The sequence below is a fragment of the Podarcis raffonei genome, chromosome 2 (assembly GCF_027172205.1).
Source record: "Podarcis raffonei isolate rPodRaf1 chromosome 2, rPodRaf1.pri, whole genome shotgun sequence".
Lineage (NCBI taxonomy): Eukaryota > Metazoa > Chordata > Lepidosauria > Squamata > Lacertidae > Podarcis > Podarcis raffonei.
In genome coordinates this window covers 45,141,415-45,158,346 of record NC_070603.1, presented here as the reverse complement: position 1 = coordinate 45,158,346, position 16,932 = coordinate 45,141,415, and the positions used below count along the sequence as shown (strand labels likewise).

Below are 16,932 nucleotides of genomic sequence, written 5' to 3'. Positions count from 1 at the left end.
TGACTATTCACCTGTCTTAAAATACACCTGCCCCATTCCCGCAATGATCCGCCATTTGCAATGATACAGGGCAATTTATCACTTCTTCTTTTTTAGGAACATAAAACTAAGACTGACCTTTTAATATTTTAAATGAAAGTATTTGAGATGCAACAACTGAAATGGACAGGGCAAATCTTTCTTCATGTCTTAATCCTTAATGCATGCAGCCATACGCCACAGCATCTGGACTTTTTCTTTTGCCAATGCATTTTACTAGTTTGCATAAAGAACTTGATTTCCCCGCTCTAAGTGTCTCTTTCACTGAAACGCCTTTGAAGAAGCTACATGCAAAAATGAAGAATGCCAGCCAGCAATTCTACTTTCTTCACCAGACCCTTGATGATAAGAGAAAAAATTCCCCCTGTTCAAAACTCTTTTCTCTGTGCCACCTCTTATATTGCATCTCAGTCCACAGGGCTGATGCAGAGATTCTGTTGGTCATTTGAGTTCAATTGTGACCATTTGCACATGGTCCCATTCTAATCCAAACACTCCCTTTCTTCCTTATAATCAACTCCTACTGACCAGGGCAGGGAATAAGGGCTCTCTATAGCCCACTTTCTTCTGAGTCACCTTGACCTTTTCAACTGTGGCTGAATGGTTGAGGGCCAGCATTCTTTGGAGAAAAAGTTGAATCCCACATCCTGCTCCCATGAGCTCCCTTGTTTGGCTTGCCTACAGTTTTACTCTCATTATGTCCAGTTTGAAGTATCCACTAGAACCCCAGCAAGGCCAGAACCCACATACAGAATGCTTGGAGTTTCACAGCCCACATAGTGACAGCTGTATTGTGAGCAGCTGGCAACAGCAGCAATGTTCAGTGGCCTGGGCCCTTCTACTGGCTCTTGCTTGGTAGGCCATCCTATTTTCTCCCTTATTCACACTCCTGTATGCCATATCAGCTTGATGCCTCCAGGAGAAAGTCAAAACAAACACACAAGCTAACAAATTGTTTTTTCTGTATCACAGATCTGGGGCAGCAAAAGATGTCAACAGACTCTTAATTTATCGACAGGTCCCTGGGACTGTAGAGCTCAAGGGAGGCAAACTATGGCTCCTGCTAAGAGACCCAGGGCCACTGCACTCTTGCCTCCCATGAAGAACATCATGGCGAGGAGACCAGCCTGGCCCCATCCACTGGCCTGCACAACAGCTGCTCCATTGCTTGTGTTCCTCTTCCCTTCCCATTCATTTTTTCCTTTTGCATCATGACATTGTGAGTCTACAGGCAGGGACTGTAATATTCTTATAGATACACAAGCACACATATGCATAGTGCTTAGAAAAATCTTAAGCATTATGGTTTAATTATTCAGAACAACTAAACCAAGTGAGCAAGAATTTTTCCACATTTTTAGAGTCACTAAAATAGTAGCCGCTTATAGATTAGGATTAAATCCAAGCAACAGAGCAGAGGGATAAAGAGACGACAGCAGCACTATGATTTGTTGGCTACGGGAGGTTATTGCTTGTAACTCACACAGCTTTCTCTCTTCAATTTCTCCACAAATTAACATATATGCAAAGGGGGAAAACCCTCTTAAAAACTCCCGAAAGAAAAAATGTTCATCCACACAGATTTTTATATCTGTTAGTATCACCTTAATGACCTCAAATCTATGTTCTCTCAAGAATGGTGCAATTCATTAAGCACCCTCCTGCTACAGAAGTTGCATGTGGGACTAATTCAATTTCTGTTGGGGGAGGTTTAGAGATTTGTTGTTTTTTATCTAACAGCTTTCTTCATCTCCCCCCTTTACACTTGTTTCCAGTGGGAAATCCCTTTTCTCAAATTAGGGGAGGTGGGGGACTTGGGGCTTTCCAGATGTTTTTTCCACTAACTCCCATCAGCTATAGACAGTGTGGCCAGTGGCCACAAATGATGGTAGTTGCAGTCCAGCAACAGTGCCGAAGTGACTTGCATTGGCATTGAGAAAGGGAAGCCTAACTTGGTCCCCTGTTCAGCTATGGGGCTCACTAGGCGGCCACAGACAAGGCACTATCGCTCAGCTGCTTCAAACATTTCACAGGCCTGTTGTCCCGTGAAAGGAAAGGAAAAATCAGTTGTATAGCAGCAGCCAACAGTTGCTGTACATAAGCTTATCCATCCTTTGTACAAAACTCTGTAACAAAAGGAACCTTTGAAAAACAGGATAATAAATTATCCTTTCAACACCAGACAACGGGAACATGGAGGTGTTGAGGTTGGAAAACAAGCCAAAAAATAGTTTAATTGCGACTGGCAGAGCTCCGTCTGCAATAGTTTCAGTTACCGGCAGCGATAACCGTTGTGGGAAAGTTAACCTTTTTTTTTTTTTACCAAACCCCAGAGTCCTGTAACATGTTATGTGTCTCACATTCCCCCGCAGGACATGTGGGTTGCTCTCACGGGCCAACCCCGTCCGACCTCGGCCCGCTGGGTTTTGCGGATCTGCTGCACCCTGGGACATTCCCAGCCCCAAAGCATCACCCCCTTCCTTCTTTGGCTGGAAATCGACACCGTCCAAGGCCCTTTGCCTGGTAACGTGGGCGGGGGTTCCCGGAATGGAGCCCTACCAGAAACGCGTCACTAGGCAGAAACTGACCATATATGGCCATCTTCCTCTGCGTCAGCGCGAAAAGCCCCCTCCTTTTTACCCCGGAGGCTCCACCCACTGGAGCTGAAGTCAGAACTTGTGAGATCAAGGAAATGAAGCTCGGCGTGTGGGAGGCCGCCCCTCGGGGCTTTTGGGCGCACGCCCTCCCCTTCCCGTCCCTCGCTATAGGGAAAGGGAAAGAGGCTCAAGCTGGTTTTCTGAGCACCAGCGCTTTCGCATCAAGGCTCCGAGTCTGACATCAAAGGAAAGTGGGGCGCGGCGAGGGAGGGGAGGGAGAACAGTCCCCCAAACCCGGGAAATGACGTGAAGCGGAGAGGGGAACAAGGCACAACAGTAGCGCAGCACATTCAAAAGGCCTAGATCCGATTGGTTAGGGAAAACATCGGAGGGGGGGTCGCAGTTAGAGACAACAGAGATGACGTGCCTAAATTATCGTAGGTTTATAGGGAAATAACCCAGTAAGGAGTTAAAGACACACGCAGGGAAGGCGAAGGGCCAGCTACCGGTAGGAGGGCTATTAGGTTTGGTTACATCTTGGCAACAACTTTCCTCTCCCATCCCTCTAAACTTTAACTTCAAGAAAAGAAGAGCAAGCGAGTTAAAACTGCCCCTAAAGAAACTGAGAGGCTGTTAAAAAAACAACAGCTACAAATAAAAGTCTGATTTTTCCGATATAACCCCCCCAAACAACTTGTAAAATAATCTCTAGGAGAGCAGACAGCAGATTAAGAGGCACACAACGGAAATTAGTTAGAACATGTTTACTTAAATAGCTTCAATAAAAAGTCAAAAACACAAATACAATCTTTTGAAGAAAAAAAAACTGAATTTGAGGACTCAAAAGAAATTAAGAGCACAAGTAGTAAACAATCCTCTCCCGCTCCCCTTTCCCCCAGTGACCCCTTTTGTCCGTACAGTGGCCTCCTGGGAGGGAGAGAGGTGCTGAGGTTTCATCCCTTCCCTGCCATCCTCTGTTCTGGTCCCTTTTGTTTCAATTATAAATTAAGCGATCATCTCCTTTTTCTGCTGGCACAAGGAAGAGATCAGAAGGCCAGTTTCTGGCTCTGTCCAGAGTACCTCCAGTTCCACTGCACCAGCCAGCGACGCAGCAGAAGGGGTGGAAAAAAGGCTTTTGTTTTTTCTTTTAAATACACTCACGCACGAAATCACTCTCACATACAGATATATATAAAAAAAACCTCTTACACACACTCAGCACAGACCGGAGTTCTGGATCCACCAGACTGAGAGTCACAGACATAACAACTTGGAAAACAGGACTTCAGGAACAGAAGAGTTGGGAACTGGGCTCGTCAGTCCGGTTCCGTGTAAACTTTTGCATTACAAGTCCCCTCTTTCTCTTCTCCCCACCCCACCCGCCAAAAAGGTCTTTGAGACGGCAGGGATCGCCGCCCATCAGAAGGACTGTTGCATCTTGGCCGTCAAAAGGAGCTGGCAGCCGTTGTTCACGTGGTTCATGACTTTCTGCTTGAGTTGCGCTACCTGGTCCCGCAGCGCGCTGGCCGTGTTGGACAGTCCCGCGTTCTCGCTCTTCAAGGTCTTCACCTTGTCCTCCAGCCTAGCGATGCGCTCCAGCTTCCTCTTCCTGCACTTGGTGGCGGCCAGGCGGTTGCGCAGCCGCTTCCGCTCCACCTTGATGCGCTCCTGATCTTCCATGTTGATGGGCGACACGGGCGGGCTCTGCATATCCGGCACCGTCTGGGGCTCCTCTTTGAAGCCTCGCGAAGGGTGCGGCAAGGCCAGGCCGTGCGGCTGCGGCATGTAGCTGAGGTTGGCGCTGGGGTAGCTGGACGTGGTGCTCAGCGTGGCCGAGGGGTTGTAGCTGGTCAGGTTGGTGTAGACGGGAGGCGGCTCCTGCGGGAGGGAGGCCGCGTAGCCGCTGCTGGCCGACGAGGCCGCCGCCGCTGCTGCCGCCGCCGCCGCCACCGCTCCGATGGAGACATTGGGCGGCGGCATGTGGTTCATCTTGTGCAGGTCGTCCAGCGCCTTGACGAAGCCGTCGGCGAAGCCTTCTTGCTCCTCGGTGGCCCCGCGCGGGTAGTAGTACTGGCCCGGCGGCGTCGGGGTGGTGGTGATCACCCCGTTGCTGTTCTGGACGATCAGGCGCTCCAACTCCGGGGCGGCTAGTTTGAGCGACGAGCTCCCGGTGTCGGCCTGTTGCTGCGGCGGCAGCGAGCCCGGGAAGTACCCGGCGGGGCCGTCCTCTGGGGCTCGGAGGTGGTGCGGCAGCTGGGACTTCAGGCCGCGGAAGGGCTCCGCGGACAGGTTCAGAGCCATGCCCGACTTCAGCGTCTTGTAGTCCTGCCCGTAGCCGGAGAGAAAGGAGTCAGGGTAGAAAGGCTGCTCCATCTTCGTGCACATCAGCCGCGCGCTGGGAAGGGGTCGCGAACCCGGGCTGGGACCGTCCGGGATCGAGCCTTTTCCCTAGCTGCCTCTGCCTAGGGGGCGCCGCGGGTCGAGTCTCTCGCTCCCCGAAACGAGGGCAGCAGCGCGCTTCCTTCCGCCTCCCTCCCTGAGCTTCACTTCCAGATTTCGGAGAGACACTCACAAGGAAGGAAGGGAGCTCGTCTTTCCGGCGGCTTCTCCAACCACCCGCCCTGACTAAGCTCGGCTAGCGGGGATGGTTCACGCGTTGTCTGTCCCCCACCAGAAGGCGCGCCGGCTTCGAGCCCTCCCCGAGAAGCAAAAAGGAGCAGGTACCGTACCGGCGAAGGGAGAGCGAGAGAGAGCCTCCGGCGCGCGCTGGCGATTGCAGGTTTGCGAGTTATCTCAGCTGCAGCGTGCGCTTCCCGGAGCCTTTTATTGCGGGCAGGCGCTCGGCGGCGGCGGAAGCGAGCCGCCATTGGCTGAGCAGCCCAGAGCGCCTCCGCCCACCGCGGCGCACGCGAAGGGGGAACTGAGCTCATTGCTCGGCAGCTCGTGCTCCAGTAAACAGCCCCGGGGAGGGGGGAGTTGTAAAGGCGCCCGCGTCAGAGGCTGGGCGGGAGGGAGCCCGGGAGCGAGAGAGAGAGAAGGACGCACGCGGGCCCCGGGGGAAGAGAGGGGGGAAGAGCGCGCCACGCACCAAGCCCTCCAGTGCCACAGCCCCCCCCACACAGGGGCAAGGTTAACATTCAGCCACCGGAAAGGTGGTAAAACAGGCCATGGGCATATAGACGAGCGGTTTTTGACAGCTGGAAGGGCTGGAGGCGGGAGAGGCCGCTCCAGATTCCCTCTCACAGGTTAAACTCGCTGGGCGGTCTTTGTCCCAGGGTTGTTGTGGGGGGGTGAAATTCACATAAAGCCCCAGAAGTCAAGCGCAGCTCCCTGGAAGATACGTGTCAGATAAATATGCCACATTCAGTTGGGATGTCAGCTTCACCTTCCAGGTGAGAGAAGCCCCATCTGATGGTGAGGCAATAGGAGGGCTTTCTTCATTATCAAATCCCAGGGAAGGGCATTTCTTTGGAAGAACTTGTATTATGTTGTATGTATGGCAGTCACACACATGTAGAAAGGTAATCATTTGAAACGCCTTCCAGGGAGAAGTTTTTAAACCCAGAACAGTAGCGTCTGACTAGACATACGTACAATAACACACAACCTCTGGACACAGAGTGCTCTTTCTTATAAGGTCTAACTGCACACATGACATTGACTCAATGTCAGTAACTAAATAAATGTGCAGCCTGAGATGGATTCATGCATAAGTACACCAATACTATAGAAATATGTACAGAAGAATCTCATTCCAAATGGAGAAGCTGTATTCACAAACTGCAAACACTTAAATGCCACATTAAGACTTAACCCAAACATAAAGCTGCACCCTGCCATCTTCAAAATAAACATACATACAACCTTAAAGAGACTTGTATACTACATTCAAATTCCAGAGGAGAAAAACACCAAAGGCCAGATGTACACCCAAAGTTCAGAACTGTAAAATTACTCTTATATAAAATCATTAATCACAAGACAACACATCACTTATGTTCATGGCACTTAGCAGAGTTTCAGAAACACAGTTTCCTGCCCCCAATAATCTTCCAGTCTAAATTTTGACAGCGTGGAAGAAAAGAATATAGGGGAAGAAAGGCAGGAGGGAGAGGCACCGGTAACCAAAGGTGTATGAAAGCAAATGAAGTTACACCTGGTTACAGTTGTTGGGCATGAGAATTAAGGAGTTAAAGACTTAATGGAAAAGGTGAGTTCTGAGGAGGGGCCCCACAAATACATACATCTAAAGACTCTGATTTGCACAGGTATACCAATCCTGACCCAACCCATTCACCCACAGTTAGAAGTACAAGGTGCAAGGTGATAATCAAGCCCAGTGGCCATACTTTGGGTGGGTCTCGCTTCTTCTACAAACATGAGTATGTATTACATACAGTTCTCTAGCTTCATCTCCTTGCACGTATACACAATCACCCAGACATCTGGGAGAAGCTTCATCACATTCTTCTCCCAGGGTTTAATATATTTAACAAACGATCCATCTCCCTGCAAATATCAGGTATTAGCTTTAGCTGATCTTTATACATTTTCAAGGGGGTGTGAATTGTAAAGAGAGAGAGGTTTATTAATAAGTTATGAGTTGTTTCAGCAACCATAAGTGTGTAATGGGAGAGAACTTCAGGCATGGGGGCCAAATGCAGCTCTCCAGGCCTCCCTATCTGGCCCTCAGGACTCTCCGCAGACCATGCACCCTCCACACCTACATATCTTCTCCCCAGACCATTCTCTCACTGGCACTGCTTCACACCCTTCTGGAGCATTTTTGCTTGGCTGCCTCTGGTCAATATTGGCATGTGCCCCCCATAACATTGCCCAGAAGGGATTGTGGCCCTTGGTGACTGCAACTTGACATTCTGGTAGTCCTAATACATTTCATTTTTGGGACAGTTGCCTTGAATGGAATTTACTTTCAGATAAGGATGTAGAAGATTGCACTTCCTCTCAGTAATAGTAATGGTAGAGGGCTAATCATTTTGTCTGATAATTAAACAGCTGTTTCTAATAAATGAAACCTCTCTCCCTCCCCCCGTATATAGAGTAAGGAATTCAGTGTTACACTACAGCAATTGTTTCGCCAGCGCAAGCATTTGAGCTTGCTAGACGGAATGATTTCCCCTCTTCTTCCCATGCACACTATTCGGGGTGGGGGGAGACCTGATCCACTGGCAGATATCCTTGCATGGGCTTCTGTTAATGGGACTCATTAGTAGAATCCCACCCACTTGTCTCTGAAAACTACTCTATGAGTCATTTGCCCGATTCTCATGCACAGTATAATAAAATATTCTAGTATGAAATAAAACAACGTATGGGGCTCTTCAAATATAACTTGGACAAAACAAAGAGTAGAAACAATGGTACTGTCAGGCAGTGTTAGAAACTGAGATATGAAAGCTAGGAGCTAAATGGCACCTTAAACCTAGGTTATGGGCACAACAACGGAATGTCTAGGCACACTTTTTAATAACAAAAATAAAAGCTGAAAATGAATGAACGACAGCTAAAACATTATATTCATTTTTCACAGGGTCTAGTCCTTCCCCTGCCCACCCCCCTAATATTCTTAAGAGGGTTTCTTCTCCAGTCTTCAGAGAGTAGCTGGAAGTAGGGAGGCAGAAAAAGGTCCTCCTTTCCTTCCACCCTGCAGTTTTAATCTGAAATCTTAGGCGCTGTACTGCGCCCAGAGCTCAGAAACTGCTTGTGCTAATGAAATTCCCTGTTGCAAAATTCACCCAGAACAATGGGAGTTTTGAACACTGCTGTTGGGGCAAGAATTTGTAGCAGAAGAGTAAGGTCCTGCTCAGTAAAAGAACAGCAGGACCTCCAAATGCAATTATGGCCAGCTTGCCACATTTTGAAATAGGTGAAATAATATACATTATCATCCGTCGAGCTCCCCCACATACAATTATTAAGTCCAGAGTCTAAAATTACCTAATTGCACCACTGCCTAGAAATGTCCACTGTTCTGCCTGGTCCATGATCTTTCAAGTGGTACAAAGAAAAAGGCTAGAGTGAGGGTCACAGAGGACTGTGGCATGTATTAAGCAGCACCTATTTCTTAAAATTAGAGGTGATGGGGCCCAGGCTCTGCTGGAAGTCCTTCCTCCTAGCCCATGATGTGTAACGGCTGATAATTATTACTTAGTAGTAAAGGAAAACTCTTTCCACGTGATCATGTCTTTACTTATATTTCACATGTCCCAAAGCTGGCTGGCCCTGGTAAAAGCTTGTGAGCTAAACACCTGGTGAGTTTTGCTCAAATGAAGTCAAACTTTAAGATGCCTAAAGAAGAACCATGGAGAAGCAAAAAGATAATGAAAAGAGGGAGTACCATTTTCGCTTTGCCCAGGAACACTGTTAACAAATGGGCAAAATCTACCACTCAGAAGTAGGCTGGGCATAGCAGGTTTCCCTTCCTGGCTCAATGTATACAACAGAACGTTATCTAGGAGGGCTTTGCAGCTTGTCCACTTGACCTATGGGTCCTTGGTTTAGCTTGTCTCATATTTTGATAGCCTTATACTAGAATGTGGCAGTACACTCTCCCTAGACAAATACAACTCTGGGTTTTCCTGAAAGTCCCAGAACTTTCTATCTGCCATCGATGTAAATCCAAACTCTACCGTATTTGCAGGGACTAATGAAATGAGGGGTGGGAAGCTGCATGAAACTAAATAATGGTGAAATTGCACAAAGGGGGAAGCATACGTCTGGGGAACAGTCAGAAGCTACAGTGCCACAGGTGAGTAATTAATACAGAAATCGTATGTGATGAACGGAGGTGATCCAGGAGTCCCTTGCCACAGTGGGGAAATGTAGCAGACTCCATCTGGCTGGAATGAAGGTCAGCCCTGGATCTTGCTCTCCTCCTTCCAGGCACCACAGGAGGAAGTGCCAGCCCCTGGCATTGCCCATTAATCGCTGCCTTTGTTTGCCTGCTTAACTCGGGCATCGTGCGGGAGGGTGAAGGTTAGGGTGCGGCAGGCAACACACCCTTGCATAGCAAGCATTTAAAAGGTTCCCGGCCTTGGAGAGCTTGCATAACGAGGGCAGGGAGAAAGAGACAGGCAGCACAGCATGCAAAGGAACTCTTCTGCCGCTTACCAATAAAAGTCAGAAATATCCGACTAGTGACGCCACATCAGGTCTTTTGCAGTTCTAAAATACACTGCTATTTTTCTTATAATTTGGAACCATTTTTAATTGATTATAACTCCATTCAGCAGAAACCCCAGGATAGATGTTCGTGACATAGAATCATAGATTTGTGGTTGGAAGGGACCCCAAGGGTCATCCATGCAGAAGTATAATTTACCTTTTCTGCATTTCTAATAAAACAAAAGCATTCAAAAGTCCCTATTCAAAGGGTCAATAGGGACAAATGTGGTAATTTCCTTAGAACCACATAAAAACTGAGTACAAATAAAAGGTAAGGACTATGCATTTTCTGTATGACTAAGATTGTACTCTTTGGGTTTTGTTTTGAGCTGTTCTTTATCTTGTAAAGCACAGGAATAAAAGATTACAGATCCACAGTGTGATACAATTGTAAAAAAAGTATTACAGGGCATCAAATAGTGCTTTGCGGGGGGGGGGTTGGGGGGAAGAGGAGTGGTTTTAGGCAGAGGGAGAAATTAGGGGCCAAAAGGGAGACTGGATGAAGCACTGATATAGTCTTTATAATGTGTAGGGTTCACAGACTTTGCAATTTCAGGCTCCACTCGTCAAGGCTGTCTTGGTTTGGAGGTACATTTCTATAAATCAAGGCTAGTGCAACAGGCCAGGCTGAGGAAAACACTCCAAGAAACCCAGAGTGGAGTCTGAGTTTAAGGCCAAAACACAGATCATAACCAATAATACAGTCCAAAGTACATGAAGAACTGGAACAAAGAAGGTGGGGCAAAGGAAATCAGGAACAGGAATAGAGGATGGAACAGCTCAAGGTAAGGATCCAGGAAGAGCTGCAACACCTACTAAAAAAGTTGGAGTCATTGAAATACTGCACTGTTGACCGAGAAGAACACACAAGGATTCTGCTTTTATATATATATAGTGTGCATAGCTATTTCACTCCTGAAGAGTCCTATGAACTGCCTATCAGAGGGAGTGATGTTTAGAATTCCTTTTTCCTGAAAGGGTCTTCCAACATCCTGGGCAAATCTAACCTTGGACAGCTCCTCATGCTAGATCCCAGCCTTAGCTTTTGGGACCTTTCGTGCACCCTTGAATCCCCTGAAACCTCTTTTCCACACAAGGGACAAGCTGGACCTGGGCAGATTATGCAGCCGCACAACTGGTTGCTTGGTATTGTTGGCATGGAGATATTTGGGGGCGGGGGGGGGGAGGTGGATGAATGAAGTGGCATCATCATTTAACTGCATTTTATATTTGTGCACTTTTGGAGATTACATCAGGTTTGGAAAAAATGTCTATCTGAACTTACCACATGAATGTGCTAGAGCTGTCTGTCTGAATGCACAATCAATAAGGGCAGGAGGGAGCACAATTAAAATGATGAAATGTGGGTGGCTGAGTAGCGGTGCGGATCTGAGGAGGTTTGGTTAGTGGCAGCTTTCCAGGCAGTATGGGTTTCTCTTCTGTTTTCCTCTCAGGTTTTTAATAATGAGATTCTCAGAAGCAACCTATTTCAAATATTGCAATGTATGCTTGAATCAAATATCAACCCAACACTTTTGTACCATCACACCCAAGTTACAAATTCCGTCTTCTCCCTGAGCTATCCAAAGGAAAGGCACAATTCCTCTCCCATTGCAGTCAGTGGCCAAAAACCCGCTGCTTTCAGACAAGCTGGACTCAATCCAATGCATGCAAGACAAAACCGCAGTTGAACTTTTTCTGTGTTAGTGACCAAGTATAGGTTAACTTGTCAACTTCATTTGTGTGCTAATCTGGCATTCAGTACATTAATTACATTGCTAAATTGCTCTTCATTAGGGCTTCAAGCCTTTAAAAATTACAATCGATAGGAATGACTCTACAGTGCACTTAAGACGACAGCCTAAAAACTAACTATGCATTATATATTTTGTGATTGATTATGTTTCACCAGTAAGTCATTCCACAGGGTGCTAGCTTTTCAAAGAATTGGAATTTGGTTCTTTATTTTGCCATTTGTACTCTGCTACATGGCTCCATTTAACCTATGGCCACCAAGATAAGGGTGCAGGTGGTACATTTGTACCAGGAGCAGAGCCAGAGGGTGGGGCCTGCAGCTGAGTTTTCTTTTCTTTTTAAAATTCAGTCTCTCAGCATTTTGGAACAAACACTATGAAGCAAAATTTCCAGGCACCATTCAAAACAACTGCACTATGAGGAAAAAGCCTGCTCTCATCTCTCAGTGTTTTTAGCCAATGGGTGAAGTCAGAGATGTGATTGACTAGTGATAGAGAGAAATTTAGAGTGATACAAGCCTGAAGAAGGTCCAAAAATGACTTCAAAAATGACCCAGGACATCCATTATCCAGACAATGGAGAAGACACTTCCTGGTTCATTCTGAAACTGTATTTTTCCATCTTCCCTGGTAGAGAAGCGACTGTTGCCCAGAAAAAAATAATTGAGAAATCCAAGAGTTAAATATAGCTGTGCATGTCCATCCAAAAACAAAAAAGCAGGAAAGAGACCATGCCTTTTCACTCTTAAAAACTGTGTGTGTGCGTGCTTTCTGAGTAAACATTATTTTAAAATTACTCTGCTAGTGCAAATAAAAATAAAACCCATCATTAGTATATCTGTATGGCAGGATTGTGGCTATTATGGCTGAGAAAACATGGGTTATATCAGCCCTGCAGAGTAACCCAGTGCTGCTGTATTAATATTGCTGGGGCAGGGGTGATGAGAAAGAGAGCAGGATATGGCAACCCTGCAGTGTAGTCTAGTGTTGTTATCCTGTCTCTTGATATAATGGGTTTGTTTTCAATTCTAGGAAATGCAGGGGTTTTGTGGGGGAATAAGGTGATTGTAGGAACAACATGTTGGGTAGGGGTAGTTTGTTACTTTACAGCCATGGAGGGATTCCTGGGGATGGATTATTGATGCTGGTATAACACTAAAATACAGTGGTACCTTGGGTTACAGACGCTTCAGGTTACAGACACTTCAGGTTACAGACTCCGCTAACCCAGAAATAGTGCCTCGGGTTAAGAACTTTGCTTCAGGATGAAGTTGTTGCAGGGGCGGCAACAAGAGGCCCCATTAGCTAAAGTGGTACCTCAGGTTAAGAACAGTTTCAGGTTAAGAACGGACCTCCAGAACGAATTAAGTTATTAACCCGAGGTACCACTGTGGATATATTCATGTTAAAAACTTAAATCCTTTTTACTTAAAGGAAAAAGGGAGAGAGAAAAGAGTGGCTGTTTGACCTGTGCTGTAAACCCTAGTGTAGTGATTATGAGGTATAAAAATAATCACAACAAATGCTCTTAGAATACACTACATGCTTTTTGACAATTTAATCTGGAATTTATAGAAGCATGGGCACATGAACTTTTGATTACCGTAAATGTTAAATCTCTTTTAACCTCCCCTTGGCCTCTCCTAACTGCCATCAGAAGTATACCTGGTTTTGGACTGAATGTAGTATTGCCAGCCCAGTAACAATTGATGGGGAAAGATACAATAACTTGAATTGTTTGCATGCTTTAGGGTTTGCACTGGGGGAGCGCAGGGCTCTTCTGCATTTTAGAGCTGTGTGGCAGGCAGGAATCCAACAGGTTGTTTTTTTCTAGTATCAAAATAAAATGATGGGGAAAGTTTCACCTGATTACATTCTGTTTATCAGACATCTTTTCAGTTCCACATGGCCCCCTTTTTATTTTTGAGCTCTCCACCCCACTTGGAAAGGAGGATGCAAGCTGCCATACACAGGAAGCATGTGAAAATGTTATGCAAATTTGTATCCTCTTTCACAACTGGGCCAGAGGTCTCAATCAGTGCCGGATTTACGTATAGACTAAACAAGCTATAGCTTAGGGCCTTACTCTCTTGGGGGCCCCCAAAAAAATTAAAGCAAAAACACTGGATTTACATTTCCAAAATGTAAGATAAAAAACAAATAAAATAAAACCTACATACAGCAACAGTGTTTTGTTTTGTGTTATGTAGGCTCCTATGATGTAAGTAATGGGCCCAGCCTGCTAGCCTGCTCCCTAAAATATCACTGGTTTGCTATTAATATACTTCTTAATTGTATTTCAGTTCAACAATTACTTTGATAAAATACATATTTTGTTATGTGCAAATGGCTTTAGATACCTATTAGGTCCATAAATTACCATATAGCATATATTCAACATAAAAAACAGTGACAATTTGTTGTTGACAAAGGACAGCTGGACATATAAAGGGCCCAATTACCTTCAGTAGCTTAGGGCTCATCAAACCTACTGTAAATCTGGCCCTGGTCTGAATCCTCATCTAGTGTGCTTGGCCTAGAAAATGCTATTGGTATCCCTGACTGAGCCATTGGGATGGTTTACCATTACTCACTCAAACCTTTTTTCTATCGAAAAGTAGTGGTTCTTGGTATAGTCCACAATTATCCAAGGCACAATTGAAAGGGATGACTCTGAACTTGAAAGCTGTAAAGTGGCTGGGCCTGAGTTAACTCAAGAACTCTTTATCCCTATAGGAACCATGCATATCTACTCAGAAGACAGACCCATTGAGTTCCATTGGCTTTACTATCAGGTCATAGAATCATAGAATCATAGAGTTGGAAGAGACCACAAGGGCCATCGAGTCCAACCCCCTGCCAAGCAGGTAAACAGTCTGGTCCTACCCATTGAAATTAATGGGCATGGCTAACTTCAAAAGCTGCTATGGATCTCCTCTAAGCAGAACTCAGCTGGATACAACCCTAAGAATAGGACCACTCCTTTAGTTTGACCCTAAATATGTTTGCTCAAATGTAGGTCCTATTAAGTTCAATTAGACTAACTTCCATAAAAGTATGTGTATGGTTGTCTCCCAATCCTTAATGCAGTTGGTATAATAAACTCTATGGTTGTGTCCACACATTTAAAGAGCTCTCCCCGCCCCCGAATCCTGAGAACTGTAGTTTATACCAACAGAGCTACAATTCCCAGGATTCATTGGGGAAAGTTGTGCACTTTAAATGTATGGTATGCAGGATATCTATGGGAGAAGAAAAGGATGAGTAAACCCTACATAAATCTGGAGAGGAGTTCCTAAGACAGTTGGATGGCGCCTTGTATACTTCCTTCCAGCAACTCCTGCAGCCAAACTGGTGCAAAATGGATTGCTCTGCTTTCCTTTGGATCACATCAGTGAGGCCAAGACTGGGGTCCTGTTATCTGGGCAGTCCAGGACCTCCATACACACTGCCCAGGCTTGCACCCTGGGGGGGAGGTCACTTCAGTGCTTCTTACGCAATGGTTTGACTTCTCTTCCAGCGGTGCAGTCTATGTATCTCAGGACAGACAGATGCCTACAATACAGCCTAATAGACCCCCAACCCCCATTTAAATCTGTAGGATTCAAAGCATACATCATAAAAACCAAATTCAGCTAGACTTTAATGTATGCCTGCATGCAGTTCAATCCTATGTTTGTTTACTCAGTAAACTCCACTTTGTATAGTTGGAGCTACTACAAAGTAAGCAGACAGAGGAGCACGGCCTTAAGCAATCTCATACTGGCTTACTTGTGAGCGAGCCCCATTTGAGACTTCCTTCTGAAAACGGAAAACCACACATAGGAACAGATTAAAGCATTTGCAATCTCTGATAAAGGAATGAGACCATCCAGATTTTGGGAGGAGTTTGGTGTCAGGACTCTTGGGTTCTATTCCTGGGCCTATTACTGATTCAGCATCTGAAGCTGAGTGACTCACTTCCCCACTGTGGCCTCAGCTTCCCCATCTGTGGAAAGCCCTTTGGGATCATTGGATAGGAAGCACTAAATATAACACCCACCTCCGCCCCCGCTGAATTATCCAAAGGAGGAAGGGGAAATAATCAGGACTGGGACAGCTCTGCCATCCAGAGAGGCACAGCAGGTGCCAATGAACTGCCATATCAGAACGCTCAAAATTCTTCTACACAAAGAACAAAATCCAGAAGAAACTTTAAGTGACTACTGGAAATACCCATGTAGCTTTTTGATCCTGAAATAGCTTTCCTTTAACTTTACTGTAAGAGAGCATATCTTGTGAATATACTTCCCCCGTCGTATTTTTTTATATATATCTTGTCCCAAATGACATTTTACCTCAGCTAGGATGAATCCCCAAGCGAGGATAGAACATTCCCTGATGATAACTGGAATATAACGCCGGCACCAGAACACAGAGAGGAACCTGAGCACTTTGATAGCGCTTTCCAGCCTAGGACTCAACAGGCAGATCACTTTGGAACTCCAGACACACCCAACAGCAACCCATGCTCCACTCCAACCACAAGGGGGGCCAGGCACCCCACACATGTAAACTAGAGAAGGGGGCAGCAATGCTATACAGCTGAAATGCTGTGACTCACCCTTGGCTCTCACTCCTGCCCCCCTCCCAGCCTTTATTACATGTGGATGCTGTGTCCTGTCTGAACTGAATTGCCCTAACACACTGTTCTTCGGACAGCAGGGAGTGGTGTCTCCCAAACACAAGGCAAGCACTCGTCTCCAACTAAGCTCTCTGTTCAAAAAGGCCAGGTACTCCACTTCAGTCATTGTTGCTGCTGGCCGAACACTAATCTTGTTGGGACCTGAGCCAAAAGCAGGCCGAGTTCTCCTTCCCTCTCCCCCCCTTCCCCTTCCCCTTCCCCTCCTTGTTACTCATGTAAAATTAAGTCAAGGCTGCAGGTAACCCTTCACTGCCATATACACTTAACCTGGGAGTAACTCCCATTGAATACAATGCATAAGACTGCACAGTTAATCAGACACTGTGTAGTAAAATGGTGGTTTTTCCAGTATGACCTTATGAGTGAAGTAGGGATTTGAATCCACTTTTAGAAAGAAAATAAAAAACACAGAGATCAACTGAAGACTTATGTTGCTGGCAAACAGCTGCAAAACAGCAGGGTGTGTGTTTTTACCCACAATGCAACTAACACATGCCTGCAACCCCAGCTTGGAAGACTGAAAGTTCAGAACTAGAGAGAGAGGAGTTTTTATTCCACGATTACTGTAACAGAGCAGCCTCTACACAGATGCTCATGTGCTGTCAGAGGGAGAGAGGAATGTAGCAGCCTCTTCTGCCTTTGGGGAGTGTCTGAAACGGGGAAGGTTATGGCT

At 46.1% G+C, this 16,932-nt stretch overlaps 2 protein-coding genes across 2 annotated transcripts in view; both read right to left on the bottom strand.

Annotated features, from left to right (window-relative positions):
• The window catches only part of TTC1 (tetratricopeptide repeat domain 1), a 169,839-nt gene that overhangs the window by 72,772 nt on the left and 80,135 nt on the right, over positions 1-16,932 (bottom strand). The gene's annotated exons all lie outside the window — the stretch shown is intronic.
• On the bottom strand, positions 3,386-5,534 carry JUNB (JunB proto-oncogene, AP-1 transcription factor subunit). Its single transcript, XM_053376431.1, has 2 exons — positions 5,366-5,534; positions 3,386-4,961 (listed from the first exon to the last, which is right to left on the bottom strand). Exons 1-2 carry the CDS (start codon positions 5,501-5,503, stop codon positions 4,056-4,058), a joined length of 1,044 nt encoding a protein of 347 aa, XP_053232406.1. The 5' UTR covers positions 5,504-5,534; the 3' UTR covers positions 3,386-4,055.

Coding starts and splice junctions, on each gene's coding strand:
- JUNB (XM_053376431.1), bottom strand. CDS start 5,503: ATGGCGGCTCGCTTCCGCCGCCGCCGAGCGCCTGCCCGCAATAAAAGG. Junction 4,962..5,365: donor CTCTCGCTCTCCCTTCGCCG/GTACGGTACCTG, acceptor GGCTACGGGCAG/GACTACAAGACGCTGAAGTC.